At 43.0% G+C, this 21,331-nt stretch overlaps 1 protein-coding gene across 1 annotated transcript in view; it reads right to left on the bottom strand.

Moving 5' to 3' along the window:
- The window catches only part of LOC126108823 (5'-AMP-activated protein kinase subunit gamma-2), a 1,182,277-nt gene that overhangs the window by 583,810 nt on the left and 577,136 nt on the right, over positions 1-21,331 (bottom strand). The window contains exons 6-7 of the mRNA XM_049914186.1: positions 19,982-20,179; positions 16,489-16,551 (exon numbers count right to left, since the gene is read on the bottom strand). Of these exons, the coding sequence (XP_049770143.1) occupies positions 16,489-16,551; positions 19,982-20,179 (261 nt within the window). The remainder of the gene's footprint in view (positions 1-16,488; positions 16,552-19,981; positions 20,180-21,331) is intronic.

Genomic DNA, 21,331 nt, shown 5'->3' with positions numbered 1-21,331 from the left:
TCTTTCGGCATTGTTTACAGTACTCACTAGCGCTTTGTAATGCACATAATTTTAATCCAACGGAAAAGTCTAGTGTGTCCAGATTTTTTATTTTTATTTTATTTTTTCATGTTAATCCAACTGTCAAAGACAACAGAATGAATGGACTGTGTAAGAATACTTCTACTGCCCCCAGAGCGTTGTGTGTAAATTTTGCACGTTTAAATGCATACGGCGTCGCAATTTAAACATTTTACTGACAGAGACCGAGCTCTAAATGCACTTACAATTAACCGAACAATCACTTCCAAAAATCAAAGAAGCCCATTTCTCCCATTTTGTCTGAGGTAATAGAATTGTTGTACCCTGCCATGGCACTAAGGTCATCTGGAAAAATGGTTGCTGTAATAATCGGAATTGCTAACAAGAGTGCCATTTCCGTCAGCTGATAAAACATTTTGGTAAATTTAATTTTACATATTGTGCTTTCAATTGGAAGATCATTTACATAGACTGCATTCAGTAATCAACCTATGACTCAACCATATGGAACTCCACTAAAGATTTGTCCCCGTTCAACAAAATTTTTCCCGTATTCACTGGTCAAAATTACGTAGCACAATTTTATGTAATCCTGGAAAAAACATGTTTTTATAAGGAGAAGGGTGATTGATGTATGATTTTTTTGAGACATTCAAACAACAGATTTTTCAGTTGTGACCTTTTTGGATGTTCTGAATCCGTATGACGTGAGGTATATCAAAGAAAATGTCGACAATATGAACTGTTTGTGGTCCCCTTGCTTGCTCTATGACGCCCAGATGGAGAATTGTGTTACGTGGTTGAAATCTATCACAGTGGGAAATATTTTCTGTGGGTGCGCCTAAATAAATAAATAAAAAATTCCCACGATCCTTCTGGCATCTTTCAGCAAAACACGTAAACAATTTCTGTAACATTTTTCTACTTATGGAAGACCATGTACACGTATCACAGACAAGACTGGACCTTACATGAAACGACGCGGAAAAATTTCAACCAATTTATGTTTCAGATTATTTGGCACAGCTTCGAGCATCAGTGAAAAAACAAAATGAATGACTATAGACAACGGTGACTTACATATTATACAGGGTTGTATTTCAATTTTTTTAGACACATTCATAAAACACATATTCCGTTGTGACGTTTCCGACTACACGTTGGGTATCTTCAGAAACTAGGTCTTTGACGACATATGTCACACACACACACACACACACACACACACACACACACACACACACACACACACACAAATACGCGTTGTTCGAATTACAACTACTGCTGTCCTAGTGTTTTCCATGTGTTGCGCAAGACGCGCAGGTTCCGAAGATGGCCAGTTTTCTAGTTGAAACTAATCGCTACCTTAAACTCTTGAGATTGTATACAGGGTGAGTCACCTAACGTTACCGCTGGATATATTTCGTAAACCACATCAAATACTGACGAACCGATTCCACAGACCGAACGTGAGGAGAGGGGCTAGTGTAATTGGTTAATACAAACCATACAAAAATGCACGGAAGTATGATTTTTAACACAAACCTACGTTTTTTTAAATGGAACCCCGTTAGTTTTGCTAGCGCATCTGAACATATAAACAAATACGTAATCAGTGCCGTTCGTTGCATTGCAAAATGTTAATTACATCCGGAGATATTGTAACCTAAAGTTGACGCTTGAGTACCACTCCTCCGCTGTTCGATCGTGTGTATCGGAGAGCACCGAATTACGTAGGGATCCAAAGGGAACGGTGATGGACCTTATGTACAGAAGAGACTGGAACAGCACATTACGTCCACATGCTAACACCTATTTATTGGTCTTTTTCACTGACGCACATGTACATTACCATGAGGGGTGAGGTACACGTACACACGTGGTTTCCGTTTTCAATTACGGAGTGGAATAGAATGTGTTCCGAGATGTCAGGCCAATAGATGTTCAATGAGGTGGCCATCATTTGCTGCACACAATTGCAATCTCAGGCGCAATGAATGTCGTACACGCCGCAGTACATCTGGTGTAACGTCGCCGCAGGCTGCCACAATACGTTGTTTCATATCCTCTGGGGATGTAGGCACATCACGGTACACATTTTCCTTTAACGTACCCCACAGAAAGAAGTCCAGAGGTGTAAGATCAGGAGAACGGGCTGGCCAATTTATGCGTCCTCCACGTCCTTTGAAACGCCCGTCGAACATCCTGTCAAGGGTCAGCCTAGTGTTAATTGCGGAATGTGCAGGTGCACCGTCATGCTGATACCACATACGTCGACGCGTTTCCAGTGGGACATTTACAAGCAACGATGGCAGATCATTCTGTAGAAACACGATGTATGTTGCAGTGCTCTCCGATACATACGATCGAACAGCGGAGGAGTGGTACTCAAGCGTCAACTTTAGGTTACAATTTCTCCGGATGTAATTAACATATTACAATGCAACAAACGGCACTGATTACGTATTTGTTTATATGTTGAGATGTGCTAACAAAACTAACGTGGTTCCATTTAAAAAAACGTAGGTTTGTGTTAAAAAACATACTTCCGTGCATTTTTGTATGGTTTGAATTAACCAATTACACTAGCCCCTCTCCTCACGTTCGGTCTGTGGAATCGGTTCGTCAGCATTTGATGTGATTTACGAAATATATCCAGCGTTAACGTTAGGTGACTCACCCTGTATATAAAAAGAAACTAACCAGCTGTCTTCAGTTATCTGTTAGTGACTCATTTTGGAGTACAAGCTATTTTCACGAAATCAACCTTATTTACCGTGTATTAAATGGAACGCTATTATATATATATATATGCGCGATAATGGCCCTCAGCCCTTAACCCCGTGGAATGCAACTATGTTTCTACCCCCTATCCGGAGAAATCTCCCCCATATTCATGGACCTGCAGCTAAACTTGCGGCGTTATTGGTAAAAATGGCAGTCTATGTAAGCAGAATGTTGACTGACATGTTACAGGATTTTTTATATTTGTTGTTGTCACATAGGCATACACAGTTGTTGACAGTGTTAGGACAGCAACCAGCCACAAATTTACTTTCAGTTCCTTTATTCAAAGGGTACCGTTACCGGTTTCGAATCGTTGGGATTCATCCTCAGACTGTTTACACGCTTTCTTTATGACATGTGGTGTGTTTTTTTACAGATTATCGTGAAACGTCGGTTTGGAGTGTTTGTTTTCATAGCATTCGTCCAACAGATGTAAATGCATTCCCACTGCATTCTTATTGTTACACACGTAAATTGTTCTCTCTGAACACTTAAGATTTGTCACTGAACACTTAAGGTTTGTCACTGAGAAGATTTCTAACACGCAACATATGTTTTGATACATACAAAGATGTTACAAACATATGAGTATCGTATGTTTGTAAGCTCTTTGTATGTATGAGTGTCGTATGTTTGTAAGCTCTTTGTATGTATCAAAACATGTGTTGCGTGTTAGAAATATTCTCAGTGACAAATCTTAAGTGTTCAGTGACAAATCTTAAGTGAATCTTAAGTGTTCAGTGAGAACAATTTACGTGTGCAACAATAAGAATGCAGTGGGAATGCATTTACATCTGTTGGACGAATGCTATGAAAACAAACACTCCAAACCGACGTTTCACGACAATCTGTAAAAAACACACCACATGTCAAAGAAAGCGTGTAAACCGTCTGAGGATGAATCGCAACGATTCGAAACCGGTAACGGTACCCTTTGAATACAGGAACTGAAAGTAAATTTGTGGCTGGTTGCTGTCCTAACACCATCAACATTTGTCTTCAAACAGCAGCCACGGTCCCCATCATGTCATCATATGACAAAATTGCATACTCAGTTGTCCTGTTTGTGGACGTACAATGTATTGATCATCAGCTGGATAGGTACGTCTTTGGCACCGTATGGCGTACAAAACATTCACGACACACACACACACACACACACACACACACACACACACTGCCACTATGACAACTCATATGGCGCGAAAGACGTACTGATTCTGAAGATTGTGAATTTGACGTCGCAGCTGGATACGAGTTTTGTGAATGTATAAAAAAATAATCCGCTCTCTTCCCGCCGTCTTATTTACACGACGGCATTCTGGGACATTAGAAGAATCTCTCGCTGGCTGCGGCACAGAAACCACCGGGAGAAGGGCAGCAAAACGCATTCGCTGTACGAACTCTGTGTTGACACCAGCGACGCTGCGACGAAGAGCTTTTCTTCTCCTCCTCTGGCCTCAGAAACACGGGAAAACACCAATACGGCGTGCTGACGCCGTAAACACACGCAACACTCGTCGCACGCTGTCATACGCTTCTGCGCAGTACGCAAATCGCAGACAAAAAACACACTCCGCAGGACAGATCGGCGCGGCACTGCCACGGAGAAACACCCCGGCACGGAAGGAAACAAAATAACCCCGACAAGAGACGATCAAGGCGCGCTGAAGTCAGCTGGCAGTCAGAACAGATGACGCGCCGGTAACAGTGGAGACCCGGCCGCGATCGCGCGCGGATTGCAACTGCGCCAGCTGACAAAACACGGCGCCGCGAACAGCTGACGGCGCCACAGGCTGCGCCGGCCGCCGCTAGAGGCGCTACGGTCGCGCGACCGCTGATAAGCTTATCTCTGGCTCGCAAATGCCGACAAGCGGCGATCTCTTTACCTAGACTGCTCGTCTAATACTTAATGGTGTGTACGATGTGTGATCAAAAAGTAACGGGTATTTTTTCTAATTTCGCGGGTTTTATGCATACAATTCAAATATAGACTTCTATCAGGAGTCGGTAGCTAAGGTAGAATATTCAAAATTTCTACGTGTATGCATTGATGAGGGGTTGAACTGTTGTTTCTACCCTGATCAGGAGGTGAGGCCAGTTTCTAGGATGGCCTTCGGCTGTGCGTCTGAGGTATGACTTGAGGTTCTTACATTGAGGTTCTAATAATTGTACCACAATGGTCTATAACGTCCTTGCCTAAAGTCAAAATACTTATTTGCACACCTTATACCGTTGGGCATAAATACATATTCTCTATAGGCGTCCCTGAACTGACGCACTAAATCATCCAAATTAGGCTTATAATATCACAATTCTTCCAACACAATATCAACTGCAGAATAATTAATCTTGTTGCCATAAAATGTTGTAGCAAGTTCATCAATCCTCTGCTGGTTGTTAGCAACAAGGAAGGTCTGGGTAATTTTGGATATCGTCCCAGTTGGCATAAAAAATTTCCAACGCAGACATTAGCTGTAAACAAATACCTTTATTCAGAAAGTAACACTACCTTTCCTCTTACAAAAAGTCATATAGACTATTCCTTACGACAAATTTAACATATTTAACTTCACTTTGAACATTATCGTTTTTCTCAGGTTCATCACCAGCAAATGTTCAAAGTGAAGGTAAATATGTTACATATGTTGTAAGGAATAGAGTCTATATGACTTTTTGTAAGAAGAAAGGTAATGTTACTTTCTGAATAAAGGTATTTGTTTACAGCTAATGTCTGCGTTGGAGTTTTTTTTATGCCAACTGGGACCATATCCGAAATTACCCGGACGATCTACACCTCGCCTTCCTTGTTCCTAACAAACGTTTGAGTTGAGCTACTTGTGCTATTAGGGTCATTGCAAATTATGGCGATATACATCTCAGTAAATTAACTTACCACGCCTATTTTCATTCTCTGCTTTCGTATAGCATCATATTCTGGGGTAACTCATCATTGAGTAAAAGAGTGTCCATAGCACAAAAGCGTGTAATCAGAATAATTGCTGGAGCTCATCCAAGATCATCCTGCAGACACTGATTTAAAGAGCTAGGAATCTTCACTGTAGCCTCACTATATATATATATATATACAGGGTGTTTCAAAAATGACCGGTATATTTGAAACGGCAATAAAAACTAAACGAGCAGCGATAGAAATACACCGTTTGTTGCAATATGCTTGGGACAACAGTACATTTTCAGGCGGACAAACTTTCGAAATTACAGTAGTTACAATTTTCAACAACAGATGGCGCTGCAAGTGATGTGAAAGATATAGAAGACAACGCAGTCTGTGGGTGCGCCATTCTGTACGTCGTCTTTCTGCTGTAAGCGTGTGCTGTTCACAACGTGCAAGTGTGCTGTAGACAACATGGTTTACTCCTTAGAACAGAGGATTTTTCTGGTGTTGGAATTCCACCACCTAGAACACAGTGTTGTTGCAACAAGACGAAGTTTTTAACGGAGGTTTAATGTAACCAAAGGACCGAAAAGCGATACAATGAAAGATCTGTTTGAAAAATTTCAACGGACTGGGAACGTGACGGATGAACGTGCTGGAAAGGTAGGGCGACCGCGTACGGCAACCACAGAGGGCAACGCGCAGCTAGTGCAGCAGGTGATCCGACAGCGGCCTCGGGTTTCCGTTCGCCATGTTGCAGCTGCGGTCCAAATGACGCCAACGTCCACGTATCGTCTCATGCGCCAGAGTTTACACTTCTATCTGTACAAAATTCAAACGCGGCAACCCCTCAGCGCCGCTACCGTTGCTGCACGAGAGACATTCGCTAACGATATAGTGCACAGGATTGATGACGGCATATGCATGTGGGCAGCATTTGGTTTACTGACGAAGCTTATTTTTACCTGGACGGCTTCGTCAATAAACAGAACTGGCGCATATGGGGAACCGAAAAGCCCCATGTTGCAGTCCCATCGTCCCTGCATCCTCAAAAAGTACTGGTCTGGGCCGCCATTTCTTCCAAAGGAATCATTGGCCCATTTTTCAGATCCGAAACGATTACTGCAGCACGCTATCTGGACATTCTTCGTGAATTTGTGGCGGTACAAACTGCCTTAGACGACACTGCGAACACCTCGTGGTTTATGAAAGATGGTGCCCGGCCACATCGCACGGCCGACGTCTTTAATTTCCTGAATGAATATTTCGATGATCGTGTGATTGCTTTGGGCTATCCGAAACATACAGGAGGCGGCGTGGATTGGCCTCCCTATTCGCCAGACATGAACCCCTGCGACTTCTTTCTGTGGGGACACTTGAAAGACCAGGTGTACCGCCAGAATCCAGAAACAATTGAACAGCTGAAGCAGTACATCTCATCTGCATGTGAAGCCATTCCGCCAGACACGTTGTCAAAGGTTTCGAGTAATTTCATTCAGAGACTACGCCATATTATTGCTACGCATGGTGGATATGTGGAAAATATCGTACTATAGAGTTTCCCAGACCGCAGCGCCATCTGTTGTTGAAAATTGTAACTACTGTAATTTCGAAAGTTTGTCTGCCTGAAAATGTACTGTTGTCCCAAGCATATTGCAACAAACGGTGTATTTCTATCGCTGCTCGTTTAGTTTTTATTGCCGTTTCAAATATACCGGTCATTTTTGAAACACCCTGTATATATATATATATATATATATATATATATATATATATATATATATATATACAGGGTGTTTCAAAAATGACCGGTATATTTGAAACGGCAATAAAGACACTGATTTAAAGAGCTAGGGATCTTCACTGTAGCCTCACAATATATATATATATATATATATATATATATATATATATATATATATATATATATTGTGAGGCTACAGTGAAGATCCCTAGCTCTTTAAATATATATATATTGTGAGGCTACAGTGAAGATCCCTAGCTCTTTAAATCAGTGTCTGCAGGATGATCTTGGATGAGCTCCAGCAATTATTCTGATTACACGCTTTTGTGTAATCACATATTCACTTTCATATTCACTTATGAAATTTGTTATTAACAATCCGAACGAATTCAAAAGTAATAGCAGTGTACATGGCTACAACACTAGGAGAAAGTATGATCTTCACTACTAAAGGTTAAATCTAACTTTGGCTCAGAAGGGGGTAAACTATGCGGCTACGAAACTCTTTGGTCACTTACCTAATAGCATCAAAAGTCTGACAGATAGCCATATAGCATTCAAAAGGAAATTAAAAGAATTTCTTAATGGAAACTACTCCTACTCATTAGATGAATTTTTGGATATAGTAAGTGGGTAATTTCCCAGCCCCCACAAAAAATAAAAAAAATAAAAGTAAAAAAAATAAAAATATTGAGTGTCGTGTAATATTTTGTCTAATGTAATATCTTGTATGGACACCTTTTATTAACCTGACACGTTCCACATCATTACGAAGTGTCTTATTCATGATCTATGGAACAAGAACTAATCTAATCTAAAAACAATTCTTTTTATCTTGCTGCTACCCATGTTCCGGTCGTGTGTTTGCATTTTCAGCGGTTTCGAATATTCTAGTTTACTATTGACAGTCGAAAAGGTTATACGCGTTCACGAGTGATCGGCGGATTTTTATTTTCGTGAAGGATGGATCAAAGAACCTGCATTAAATTTAGCTATAAACATGGATCACGACATTCTAAATGTTGACTGTGGCTTTTGCCGTATCTACTACGAGGAAGACACGAGTTTACGACTGTTTTTAACGTTTGAACGACCTTCGAGAAGACGTTTAACACGACCACCTCCATGGACGCCATAGCACACAAATTACTGACGACAATTTGGAAGAAGTGAAGAAAATTGTTCTGGAAAATCGCCGAATCACAACCACAGAGTTTGCTAACGATGTCGGCATATCCTACGGCTCGTGTCAAGCAATTTTGTTAGGGCGTTTTAGGCATGTAACATATAGCACCAGAGGCTGCTCCGAAATTCTTGAATCTGAACCTGAAACGACGTCGCGTAGAAATCGCTCAGGAATTGTCGAACGAAGCCGACAATAACAGTATTGTTATGAAATGCATTTTGTACATTGAGGGATTACTTAGATAAAAGAGTAGGGGGTTTGATTAAAATAAATGTTATACAAATAAATAATAATAATGATTATAAAACATTCCACGTAACACCTTCACACCATGTTTTTTTTCTCCTTTTCTAGAAAAACTACCCCAACTATGAAACAGAGGCCAATCTTCCCAACTGAAACTGCCTGAAGAGCCAAGGTCGGGAAAAAAAAAAAAAAAAAAAAAAAATCGGCAAGTTCGATCGCATGTGAATGTTCTTCTCACTGTTTACTTAGATTACAATGGGATTGTCCAACACGAGTTGCTGCCTTATGGTCGTAAGGAATACTACCTAGACGCCATGTGTCATTCGCTTGAAGCAAAAAATAAAATGTTCAAATGTGTGTGAAATCTTATGGGACTTCACTGCTAAGGTCATCAGTCCCTAATCTTACACACTACTTAACCTAAAGACAAACACACACACCCATGCCCGAGGGAGGACTCGAACCTCCGCCGGGACCAACCGCACAGTCCATGACTGTAGCACCTAAGACCGCTCGGCTATTGCCGCGCGGCTCGCGTGAAGCAATCCGAAGGAAATTACCAGAACTGTGGCAATACCACTCGTGGAAATTTCATCATGACAGTACTTCCACGCACACCTCAATGCTTCTTCGTGATTTTTTTTGGCAAAAACGAAACAGTCATGTTGCCCCAACCACCGGACACGCCCCCCTGCGACTTCTTTCAGTTCCCGAGGCCGAAAACCATGACAGGGCGTCGTTTCGACCACCACTGATGAAAGCAGAATCACTGAAGGGGCTGAATACGATAGCGAAACGTGCGTTTCCAGAAGTGCTTCTGAGATCGGAAAAAGCGTTGGCTCAAGTGTATTATATCTGAGGGGATTACCTTGAAGTGGACAGACTATGTTGATTAACGAATAAAGATGGTTTAAGAAAAAAAAAATTCCGTTACTTTTTTACCACATCTCGTAGAGGCCGTAGTACACAGCTCGACATAAAAACTGCAGCGCAGGGTCGATAGGAAGTAATAAAATTTAACTTATCGCACGTATGCATATTAGGAAGACTACATTACATGATAAAAAGTACACAGACACACATTAGTTGGCAACAGTACGGGCTGTGACCACCCTTTCCCTGTATGACGGGTCGAACTGTGCCGGGAAAGTGGGCTGCTTCTGTGTTGGCAGCGCTGTGTAGCGCTTTGCATTGGATCTCTGCGCTTTCTTTGTAAGAGAGTCTGTGGCTAGTCAGACTCATTGTTGGAAGTTAATCGCCAGTAGTGTTGGGCAGTTGGAAGTTAGTCGCCAGCGGCGATGCAAGTACGAGGTGCATTCAAGTTCTAAGGCCTCCGATTTTTTTTCTCATCAACTACTCACCCGAAATCGATGAAACTGGCGTTACTTCTCGACGTAATCGCCCTGCAGACATACACATTTTTCACAACGCTGACGCCACGATTCCATGGCAGCCGCGAAGGCTTCTCTAGGAGTCTGTTTTGACCACTGGAAAATCGCTGAGGCAATAGCAGCACGGCTGGTGAATGTGCGGCCACGGAGAGTGTCTTTCATTGTTGGAAAAAGCCAGAAGTCACTAGGAGCCAGGTCAGGTGACTAGGGAGCACGAGGAATCACTTCAAAGTTGTTATCACGAAGAAAATGATCCGTAACGTTAGCTCGATGTGCGGGTGCATTGTCTCGGTGAAACAGCACACGCGCAGCCCTTCCCGGACGTTTTTGTTGCAGTGCAGGAAGGAATTTGTTCTTCAAAACATTTTCGTAGGATGCACCTGTTACCGTAGTGCCCTTTGGAACGCAATGGGTAAGGATTACGCCCTCGCTGTCCCAGAACATGGACACCATTTTTTCAGCACTGGCAGTTACCCGAAATTTTTTTGGTGGCGGTGAATCTGTGTGCTTCCATTGAGCTGACTGGCGCTTTGTTTCTGGATTGAAAAATGGCATCCACGTCTCCTCCACTGTCACAACCGACGAAAAGAAAGTCCCATTCGTGCTGTCGTTGCGCGTCAACATTGCTCGGCAACGTGCCACACGGGCAGCCGTGTGGTCGTCCGTCAGCATTCGTGGCACCCACCTGGATGACACTTTTCGCATTTTCAGGTCGTCGTGCAGGATTGTGTGCACAGAACCCACAGAAATGCCAACTCTGGAGGCGATCTGTTCAATAGCCAGTCGGCGATCCCCCAAAACAATTCTCTCCACTTTCTCGATCGTGTCGTCAGACCGGCTTGTGCGAGCCCGAGGTTGTTTCGGTTTGTTGTCACACGTTGTTCTGCCTTCATTAAACTGTCGCACCCACGAATGCATTTTCGACACATCCACATGTCTCCTTCAACTGTCGATGAATTTCAATTGCTTTCACAGCACGTAAATTCAGAAAACGAATGATTGCACGCTGTTCAAGTAACGAAAACGTCGCCATTTTAAGTATTCAAAACAGTTCTCATTCTCGCCGCTGGCGGTAAAATTCCATCTGCCGTACAGTGCTGCCATTTCTGGGACGTATTGACAATGAACGCGGCCTCGTTTTAAAACAATGCCCATGTTTCTATCTCTTTCCAGTCCGGAGAAAAAAAATCGGAAGCCTTAGAACTTGAATGCACCTCGTACTGTTGGGCAGTTGGAGGTTAACAGCCAGAAGTGGTGGATGTCAGATGTGAGAAGTTAGCATTGATGGAGGTAGAGGTCTGAAGTGTTAGCGAAGGCTAACAATCAGTGCATGTTCCACTTGGAGACAGAATATTATTCACGATTATATACCTTTGTACTAGATGTCAGTGACGATTTATACTCGTGTCTTAACTCGATGTCACATTATTAAGGTAAAAAACACATTAATTGCGTGTTTTGCAGATTAAATTGCCTTTACCTGCTGCTAGTTATTTTATTTATCCCATACGCGTTTCGCCTTCTCCTGTTCTAAGGCATCATCAGTGGTACCTATAATGATACAGTTTTGTTAGCTATAGATTATCAAACAGTTCACTTAGCGATTTTTTGTAAAAATGTAATTACTTACGGTTTGCTGATCTGCGTTTCCTCCCATCTGGTGTGGAGTTCGCACTACCACTTTTATCACTGTTCTATATTCACATCTTTGTATTTTCGCCATCCACACACTGTACAACACGTTTCTCACTCTTTTTTGTGATGGACTATCGTTCTTCTGTCACTCTATACAACTATTTCGTCGTACACTTCTTTTCACAGAGTAAATATTGCGACTCCATTACGTGTTTCATTGTGTTCAGTATGTTTACCTATTTGTAGCCAACCTAACGAAGTATATGTTCCAGACCAGATGGGAAGAAACGAAGATCAGCAAATCGTAAGTAATTACATTTTTACAAAAAATCGCTAAGTGAACTGTTTGATAATCTATAGCTAACAAAACTGTATCATTATAGCTCCCACTGATGATGCCTTAGAACGGGAGAAGGCGAAACGCGTATGGGATAAGTAAAATAACTAGCAGCAAGAAAAGTCAGTCTGGTTTGCAAAACAAGTATTTATATGCTTGCTGCGGAGGACGGCCACACAAACAAACTTGTTATACATGATTTGGTTTGCAACAAAATCTTTCCTTTGCTAACCACGTGCCTATTAGTAGTTAGTGACTTTAGTAGTTAGTGACTTTAGTAGTTAGTGACTTTAGTAGTTAGTGACTTTAGTAGTTAGTGACTTTAGTAGTTAGTGACTTTAGTAGTTAGTGACTTTAGTAGTTAGTGACTTTAGTAGTTAGTGACTTTAGTAGTTAGTGACTTTAGTAGTTAGAATCTTTTCTTTAGGTAGCAGTATTGACACTCACTTTATTGCAGTATTTCGCGTAATGAAGATTTTTGCGAGGTAAGTGCTTGATGAAATGTATAGGTTACTATTAGGATTTATTTTTAGTCAGACCCATTCTTTTGAATTAAGTATTTGAAATCTGGTTATGCTTTTTTTTAAGCAGTCAGATTGCGTTGCGCTAGAATATTGTAGGTCAGCGTTGACATGATAAGAAAAGGTAAAGTAGGCTCTGTACATTCGGTTTTACTCAGCTGTTTCAGAATCAAATAACTTAGAAGTTTCAACTACGCATTTCATTCAGCAATACAAGCAGAAAAGAATTTCAATAAAGAAGTTTCATCTGAATGTCTCTTCCTCAGGAGCCGAAAACATGCAAGGCAGTGATGTTGGAGAGAAGTCAACGTTCTCATCCGAAAGGTGTTAGATTGTCTTCAAGTCGAGACTCTGGACTGGTATTAATTAAAAGTTAATGCTGTTCAAAGAAATTCATGATTGTATGTTTTTTAAATAAAATGTTACGGAGTTCGAGTGTGCCCCTCTGCGTGCGATATATCGCAAAGTTGGTCCTGTACATATCGATTGTTTCGCTGCGACTCACTCGGATCGCATCCGCTTATTTCCGACAACAATAGCAAAGACGGAACAATTCTTGAAACACGGTATGCGTCCCCATTTTGCAAATCTTTAGGGAAGTATCCCAGAAAGGCCCCATTCCTAACCTCTACAAGAAAGTATTCAGAAAATGATATCAACGTTCTAAATGCACAGATTTTTCACGTGGCCGGCGCTCTTCCTCGTAATTGATACGCACAGGCTTGACTTTGAGATAAAATGCACGCAGTTACTATCATGCCTTTTTATTATTTGATCTTGCATATTCCGACACGTTTCATGCATTTTTAAGCATTTTTCATGCATACTTTAAAGTTTTCATGACGCATATAATCTCCCCCCCTCCCGCTCCTGCAGCGATTATCTGTTATGTGACACTAGTGGCATTCTGACCAAAGCAATTCGCAAACAGAGTCTGAATATGCATCCCATTGTTGGGGCGTCCGTGTTTCTCACATAACGCGCAGAAAGACTTTCCCGAAAACAATCAGCATTGTAATGTTTTCCTGAATGAGACAGCATTTGCTGCTGAATCTTTGCTTATATCAAAGAATCTACATCCAAAGTCATCGAGTCGGAACGTTATGTATGACAATGAATACGGGAGACAACAATGAATCAAAATTTGCACCGCTGCCTAGTAGAGATGGGCAAACTGAAACACTTATCCGTTTCGAAACAAATGAAACAGTACAATGTAATGTTTCGATACGCTGTTTCGAAACAGTGAAACAGTTTGTGTTTTGTAATATAATAAACCTACACATTTTATCATCTTAAACGTCTACTGTATAAGTATGTCCATATAAACACAAATGAGGTGCGAGAGCGCTAATCATATCGCAGAAAGTATGAAACTATGACTTAGGCGTCTTGGCAGTTTCGTATTTCCTGCAGCAAATGCGCTGCTTTCGTGTCGTGTGACTTTCATACTTTTCAATTGGCTGAGGACAGCCATAGCTGAAGGCTGAAGAACCACCGCGAACGGAACTGGAGGTGGGAGCAAACTGCAGAAACAACGGATATGCTACTGGGATTCCCACATTCAGTTAGTATGGGTACTATACCCATACTGCTAATTTCCATTCACACAAAGGGAATCATGTGGATAATAGGTATACAACAGAAAAAATTTTTGTCTTTCAAGGTGTTTCGAACCGTTACTACAAATTCACCATGCTCCCCAGCACTTCCCGTTCACCATTACACTATCAGTGATATCTCAGACACATTTATTGCAATTATACCTACATCAAATTTATGTGTATGTCTAATAACTGTCACTCTACGTCTTTTTTTTATATTCAAACTGTAGTAGGCTTACTTGCGTTTCTTAATATGATTACTGTACATGAACAGAGAAGCGTAAGTTATAAAAAAGTGTAATTTAATTGAATGATTTTCACGTATTTATTATTTTGAATGTGAATAGTATGCGTTGTTTTATTGTTTGGTTAGTGTTTATAAAGCAGATGTTACGCCATTTCGGCATAGGACAGTCAGCTAGAAACGAAGCTTTATTTTCGGATATCTTAAGCTTCATGCCATTGCTTGTCAGAAAGATTTCGACACTCTTGAAAGTGTTTCACGAAGTGGTATGTTGTGTTTCAGTACCTGTGCCGAGCCTGAATCTCGCCCGACACAGAGCGGAATGAAACATCACTGTTTCCATACAATTACTCCGTTCCAGGCGGAGGTGGACTGAAACAGCCTTATTTTGAAACAACGATACAGTTTCTGTGTCTGGCTCGAGATCGAATCCGAGACACGGGCGGAATGAAACACCACTGTTTAGAAACAGTGAACCACAGCCGTTCCGAAACACTGAAGCAGTTGCATATATGGATACACTGTATCGAAACATAGAAACAGTGGCCAAGTCCAGTGCCTAGTGAGCTAGAGAACCGGATCAGAACCGCACCCTTCGCCCTTATACTTTGAAGTCTCCACTGTGTACGCACTGTGAAGCAGGAGATTTGGAGCTGATGCGGTGCTCGAACTTACTTTGTAGTCAAACGGTACATGCGTTCCTTATCAAATCTCTGTCTACCCCTACAGACCTCTATTAGGAATTGTGGAACACCGTGTATACTACAATTCGCATATTCGTGAACTGAACAACTATCTTCACTCGTGCAGACACACTGTAGCAAGAAGTAGCCACTAAACACACTTTAGCAAGAAGTAGCCACTCACACGTAAGGACATGTCGTCACTAACAAAGCTGAACTCCGCCAGAACAGGCCATGAAGTTCAGACGGTACCGACCGGCCGCCGTGTCACCCTCAGCCCACAGCCGTCGCCGGATGCAGATACGGAGGGTCACGTGGTCGGCACACCGCACTCCCGGCCGTACGTCAGTTTCCCCGAGACCGGAGCCGCTACTCCTCAGCCGAGTAGCTCCTCAGTCTGCCTCACAAGGGCTGAGTGCAGCCCCCCTTGCCAACAGCGCTGGGCAGACCGGATGGTCACCCATCCGAGTGCTAGCCCAGCCCGACAGCGCTTAATTTCGGTGACCTGACGGGAACCGGTGTCGCCACTGCAGCAACGTCGTTGGCACGGACATGCCACACGCACGATATATTGCACGACAGTCTTTTATCTGTCAATGCAGTGCAACCAGTTCTGTGAAAGCCAGTCTGCTATCTCAGCAACTTACGCTAAAACACTCCCCACCAGTGTAAAAGACTGCTGGACAGTTAACTAGAAGTTACCTAACTGACACGTACCTGGCAGCCATGCAACTGCCAAGAAGATACCGGGGAGCGTCAAGAATAAAAGCACCTATTTACAAATGGGTGATGACATCCCACAGCCCCGAATATGAACGTGGGCCGTCGGAGCGAACCGTTTACCACATTATCAAAGAATAGCCGAGAAGGAGATGTGAACAAGACAGGAAAGAGTTCATGACGGTCTCTCCAGAAGCTGCTTGGAAGCTTTCTGTGCAAAGCACACTGAAGGAACTGTCAAATTGACAACTTTTCCTAATGTTCACTTGCTGCGCTTCTAAAATTAATTTATTAATGATTTCGAAAGTTTTTTTTCCTATCCTATTTTCATGTTGGACACACATCAAAATTACCTGCAGTTTTGTCGTAACTTCCATTAAAAAAAGCAACACACACACACACACACACACACACACACACACACACACTTACTTATGAGGCCAGTACGTTAGAATAATGGGGACACTTACCGCTTTCCTCTTGTCCTCGGCCGAGACGGCTGAATGGGACCGATGTCGAAACATGTCCATCACCTGAAACACACACCACGCCACGCTGTCATTAAAACACCGCAAACACGTGCTGAAAAACGGAGCCACATCATCGAAAGATTAAGATAACCGCTGATGCCAGCAAGGGGAAGGGCAACAAGCAGATTCCATATTTCTAGATTTTCATCAAAAGCAAAACGGGGATAACGGAGTGTAGTCGGGTGATGCTGAGGGAATTAGATTAGGAAATGAGACACTTAAAGTAGTAAAGGTGTTTTGTTATTTGAGGAGCAAAATAACTCATGATGATTGAAGTAGAGAGGATACAAAATGTAGACTGGTAACGGCAAGGAAAGCGTTTCTGAAGAAGAAAAATTTGTTAACATCGAGTATTGATTTAAGTGTCAGGAAGTCGTTTCTGAAAGTATTTGGTATTTGTATGGAGTGTAGCCACGTATGGAAGTGAAACGTGGACGATAAATAGTTTACACAGGAAGAGAATAGAAGCTTTCAAAATGTGGTGCTACAAAAGAGTGCTGAAGATTAGATGGGTAGAACTCATAACTAATGAGGAGGTACTGAATAGGATTGGGGAGAAGAGGAGTTTGTGGCACAACTTGACTAGAAGAAGGGATCGCTTGGTAGGACATGTTCTGAGGCATCAAGGGATCACAAATTTAGCATTGGTGGGCAGCGTGGAGGGTAAAAATTGTAGAGGGAGACCAAGAGATGAATACACTAAGCAGATTCAGAAGGATGTAGGCTGCAGTAGATACTGTGAGATGAAGAAGCTTGCACAGGGTAGAGTAGCATGGAGAGCTGCATCAAACCAGTCTCAGGACTGAAGACCACGACAACAACAAATTTTCGAGAAGCGTTCAACACAGTGCCCCATTGCAAGATACTGATAACGAAGGTACGAGCACATGGAATGCGTTCACAGATACGCAAGTGGTTCGAAGACTTCTCGAATAACAGATCCCAGCATGTTGTCCTCGACAACGGGTGTTCATCACAGACAAGGGTACAGTCAGGAATGCCCCAGGGAGACGTGACGGGAGCGCTGATGTTCTCTGTATGCGTTACTGATTTGGCGGACACGGTAGACAGCAATCTACGGCTGTTTGCTGATCATGCTAGCAACGTTAACTGAAATGTAAAATCTGTACTAGTAATATGTGTATCATAATACGACGGTCACTCTGAAAGAAATGCACACTATTTTTGTAAAAATACAGTTTTCATTCTGCACGTGTGTAAGTTTTACAGTGTGCAGATACATCCTTCCCGCTTGTTTTCAAACTTAGTTCAACCTGTTCCCGTGAGTGGCGCCGTCACAGCATGTCTTCAAGATGGCTGCTACACTTGACGTTCGTCAGAAGCAACTTGCTGTCATAGAATTCCAAAACGAGACAGTGGGAAACATCCACAAGAGGTTGAAAAAGGTGTACGGAGATGCTGCTGTCGATCGCAGTACAGTTAGTCGGAGGGCAAGCAGGTTACGTGACGAAAGCGGGCACGGCAATATTGAGGATTGTCCTCGCAGCGGCAGGCCTCGTACTGCACACACTCCAGACAGTGTGCAGACAGTTAACGAATTGGTGACTGCTGAGAGACGCATCACAGTGAACGAATTGTCTCGCTACGTTGGAAGTGTCTGCAGAATACTGAAAGTGTTGGCGTTAAAGGTTTGTGCCAGGTGGGTTCCCAGGATGTTGACAGTTGCTCGCTAAGAAACAAGAAAAACGGTATGCAGCGAACTTTTGGAACAGTACGAGAATGGTAGAGATGCCCTTTGATTGTGGCACCATACACAATCATTAACCTGGCTCCAGGGAGGTAGGGTGCCCTTCCCTATTCCTCCACTGGGGTAATTCCTGTCTGGCGCGTCCACGTCGCGGGGGTGGGCATCCTACACTTCAGTAGGCCGGAGTGCTAGGATGGCTGAGTTCAGGCAGGGACCCAATCCCGTGGGGTATAACACGGAACCCATGCCCAGGGTTACGGGTGAAGACCTTAATGGCAGCGACGGCGGAGAAGGAAGACTTCGGAACGGCGTAGCTGGCAGATGAGGCAACCCTCCTTTCTGGGGATTAAATGAGAAGGGAACCACTGCCTTGTGGTGGAGGAGAAACTCCAAAGGCTAAGGGAGACAACCCCAACAGAAAATCCTTCCTTGCGTTAGGCCTAGCAAGCCAGTAGGAAAGTGTTCATATATTGCTTTCAAAACACAGACGAGCCTCGGAACGAATAGATAGATATAGACGAGAATGGTAGAGATGAATTTCTTGGAAGAATTGTGACAGGTGATGAAACGTGGCTCCATCATTTTTCACCAGCGACAAAGAGGCAATTGATGGAGTGGCATCCTGCAAATTCACCCAAGAAAGAAAAATTCAAAACCACACCTTCTGCTGGAAAAGTTATGGCTACGATTCCGAAGGACTCTTGCTTGTGGATATGATGCCAAGTGGAACAACCATAAATTCTGATGCATGTGTGACGACACTGAAGGAACTTCGAGCTCGACTGAGTCATGTTCGACCACATCGGCAAAAGCAGGATGTTTTGCTGTTGCACGACAATGCACGGCCACATGCCAGTCAAAAAACCGTGGAAGCTATCACAAAACTCAGACGTGTAACACTGAAACACCCGGCTTACAGTCCTGACTTGGCTCCATGTGACTGTTTGGGACACTGAAAGACTCTCTTCGTGCAACAAGGTTTGAAGATGATGACTCCCTTGTGTACGCTGCCAAACAGTGGCTCCAACAGGTTGGGCCAGAGTTTTACCTTGCAGGTATACAGGCGCTGGTTCCAAGATGGCATAAGGCAGTTGAGAAGGATGGAAATTATGTGGAGAAATGAACATATTGTTCCTAAAGGATGTATTTACACACTGTAAAACTTTCAAACATGTAGAATAAAAGATGGATTTAAAAAAAATAGTGTGCATTTCTTTTGGAGTGACCCTCGTACTGAAGTTATATAGTGTATCCTGAACAGAGAAAATTTCAGGACAGTGTGATCAGTCGCTGAGCCCTTCCATTGGCGTTGGCCAGTGCAACATAGAGCATTGGTATGCAACTGTAAAAGAGTGACCAGAAACTGAAAATAAGTTTTAATTCTCTTATATACTAAGTAAGACATGTTGGGAAGAATGCATCTGCTACTAAGGGGGAACAACAGCAATGAAAAAAATTAAAACAATTATGGAATGTGATAGAAACATTCATTAAAATCAGTACATGCCTTTTTTAAATTTTGGAACACACAGTACGTGGCAAGACTAAAAAGTTTGAAGCGTGCACAGAAAGTACACCCCCTGCGCCCCTTGTTCGTATTGCTAGGGTAAACACTGAGGTAGCTTTGGATATGGTGAAGTACGAGCGTGGATTTAGCTGGAACTTTAAATTGGTCATGCAGTTTTCCAGCAGGTGAGTAGTGGAGCAGCAGGGGTTCTGACCGACCTTGGAGACGGGCCCGCGGCTGGTGTTGCTGTCGGAGCCGGCGCGCGGCCTGCCGCTGCCGCTGCTACTGCTGTGTCCGTGGCTGCCGCTGTGCCCGTGGTCACCGGCCCCGCCACTGCTGCCCTCGGACTTGGATGTCGATGACGAGTCTGAGGTCTTGCTGCTGCCCCCACTCGAGCTCGGGGACATCAGCGAGTGCTGCAACATCGTAACATCCATGTGTCATATAATACTGTGAGACAACTGTCATCCTTATATCAGTTACCCTGCAAATTTTGAAAGGATGCAAACTTTCTGTGATTTTCCAGATGAAAGTCTGGTATGCAACTAGAAATCGTATACAGTATACATCGTATACATTAAAAAGGAGTATCTCTCATTCATATTTCGATTATGGTTTTTATTATTTTCAAGGACTTAAATTTTTTTCACACAATGCAATTTCAACATTTTCTATTTTGAACAAGAAACAACATCACCAATCGCGTGGTTCTTCAATTGCTCGAAACACATTCAAAAGGCTCGCCAAACTGAGGCAGCAGTAGAAATGTTACAGCTGTGTCAAGAAAATTCGTGCGACTTCTTTAACCGTTCAATTCCCACAGTGCAGTGCTGGGTGTGTCAATACCACACTGAGACACTGGTGCAAGGCAAGTGGTGGAGACACGGATTCTCCACGGACAAAGAATGTCAAGAGCTCACTGCATCAGGGAAGGTGATGCTGTGCTTTTTAGGACAGGCATGGTCTGTTGGTAATTGGCTATGCTTGTAAGGGGCGAACCGTCAAAGCAGCACACCTGATTCCACTCCACAACGACAGCACACCTGATTCTGCACGTGGTGCGTATCACAGCGCTTGTTTGGGCTATCAAACGTTTCCTAATGCCCGCTCCCCCACCCCCTCACTGTTTTCCTGACATGGATTCAATGACGTTCTGTTTCCTCAAATGAAGAAACCACTGTCACAGCCGTTTCCAGAGTGACGACGAGGTGATCTTGGAGGTGTAATGTCTCCACAATAGCAAAAAACGGAAATTACTCCAACCAATATTTCAGCTACGTCATCCATCAGAGTGGCGCACTGAAAGTGAATACAAGACGAGTCGAGTTCACGGCCACTGTGCAAGGCGAGTCCAAATGTTGCTTATGGTGCTGTGGGCAAGCAACACAGTAAAGGAAGTATATAAGCAGAGCAGAAACCGATAGTGAATCACTGTAGAGATGACACTGGCCACAAACTGGGAAAGTCAGTGATAGAAGTGACTTTGTCAAACAGCAGGTTCTTTTGGCGTGGCGACTAGGAACGAACATCTTTGAAATGGCAAATTGCAAAGCCGGTTGCCTGTTGAC

Source organism: Schistocerca cancellata, chromosome 11 (genome assembly GCF_023864275.1).
Source record: "Schistocerca cancellata isolate TAMUIC-IGC-003103 chromosome 11, iqSchCanc2.1, whole genome shotgun sequence".
Taxonomy (NCBI): domain Eukaryota; kingdom Metazoa; phylum Arthropoda; class Insecta; order Orthoptera; family Acrididae; genus Schistocerca; species Schistocerca cancellata.
The sequence above is the reverse complement of the archived record's forward strand: the minus strand, read 5'-3'. Positions and strand labels throughout refer to the sequence as shown.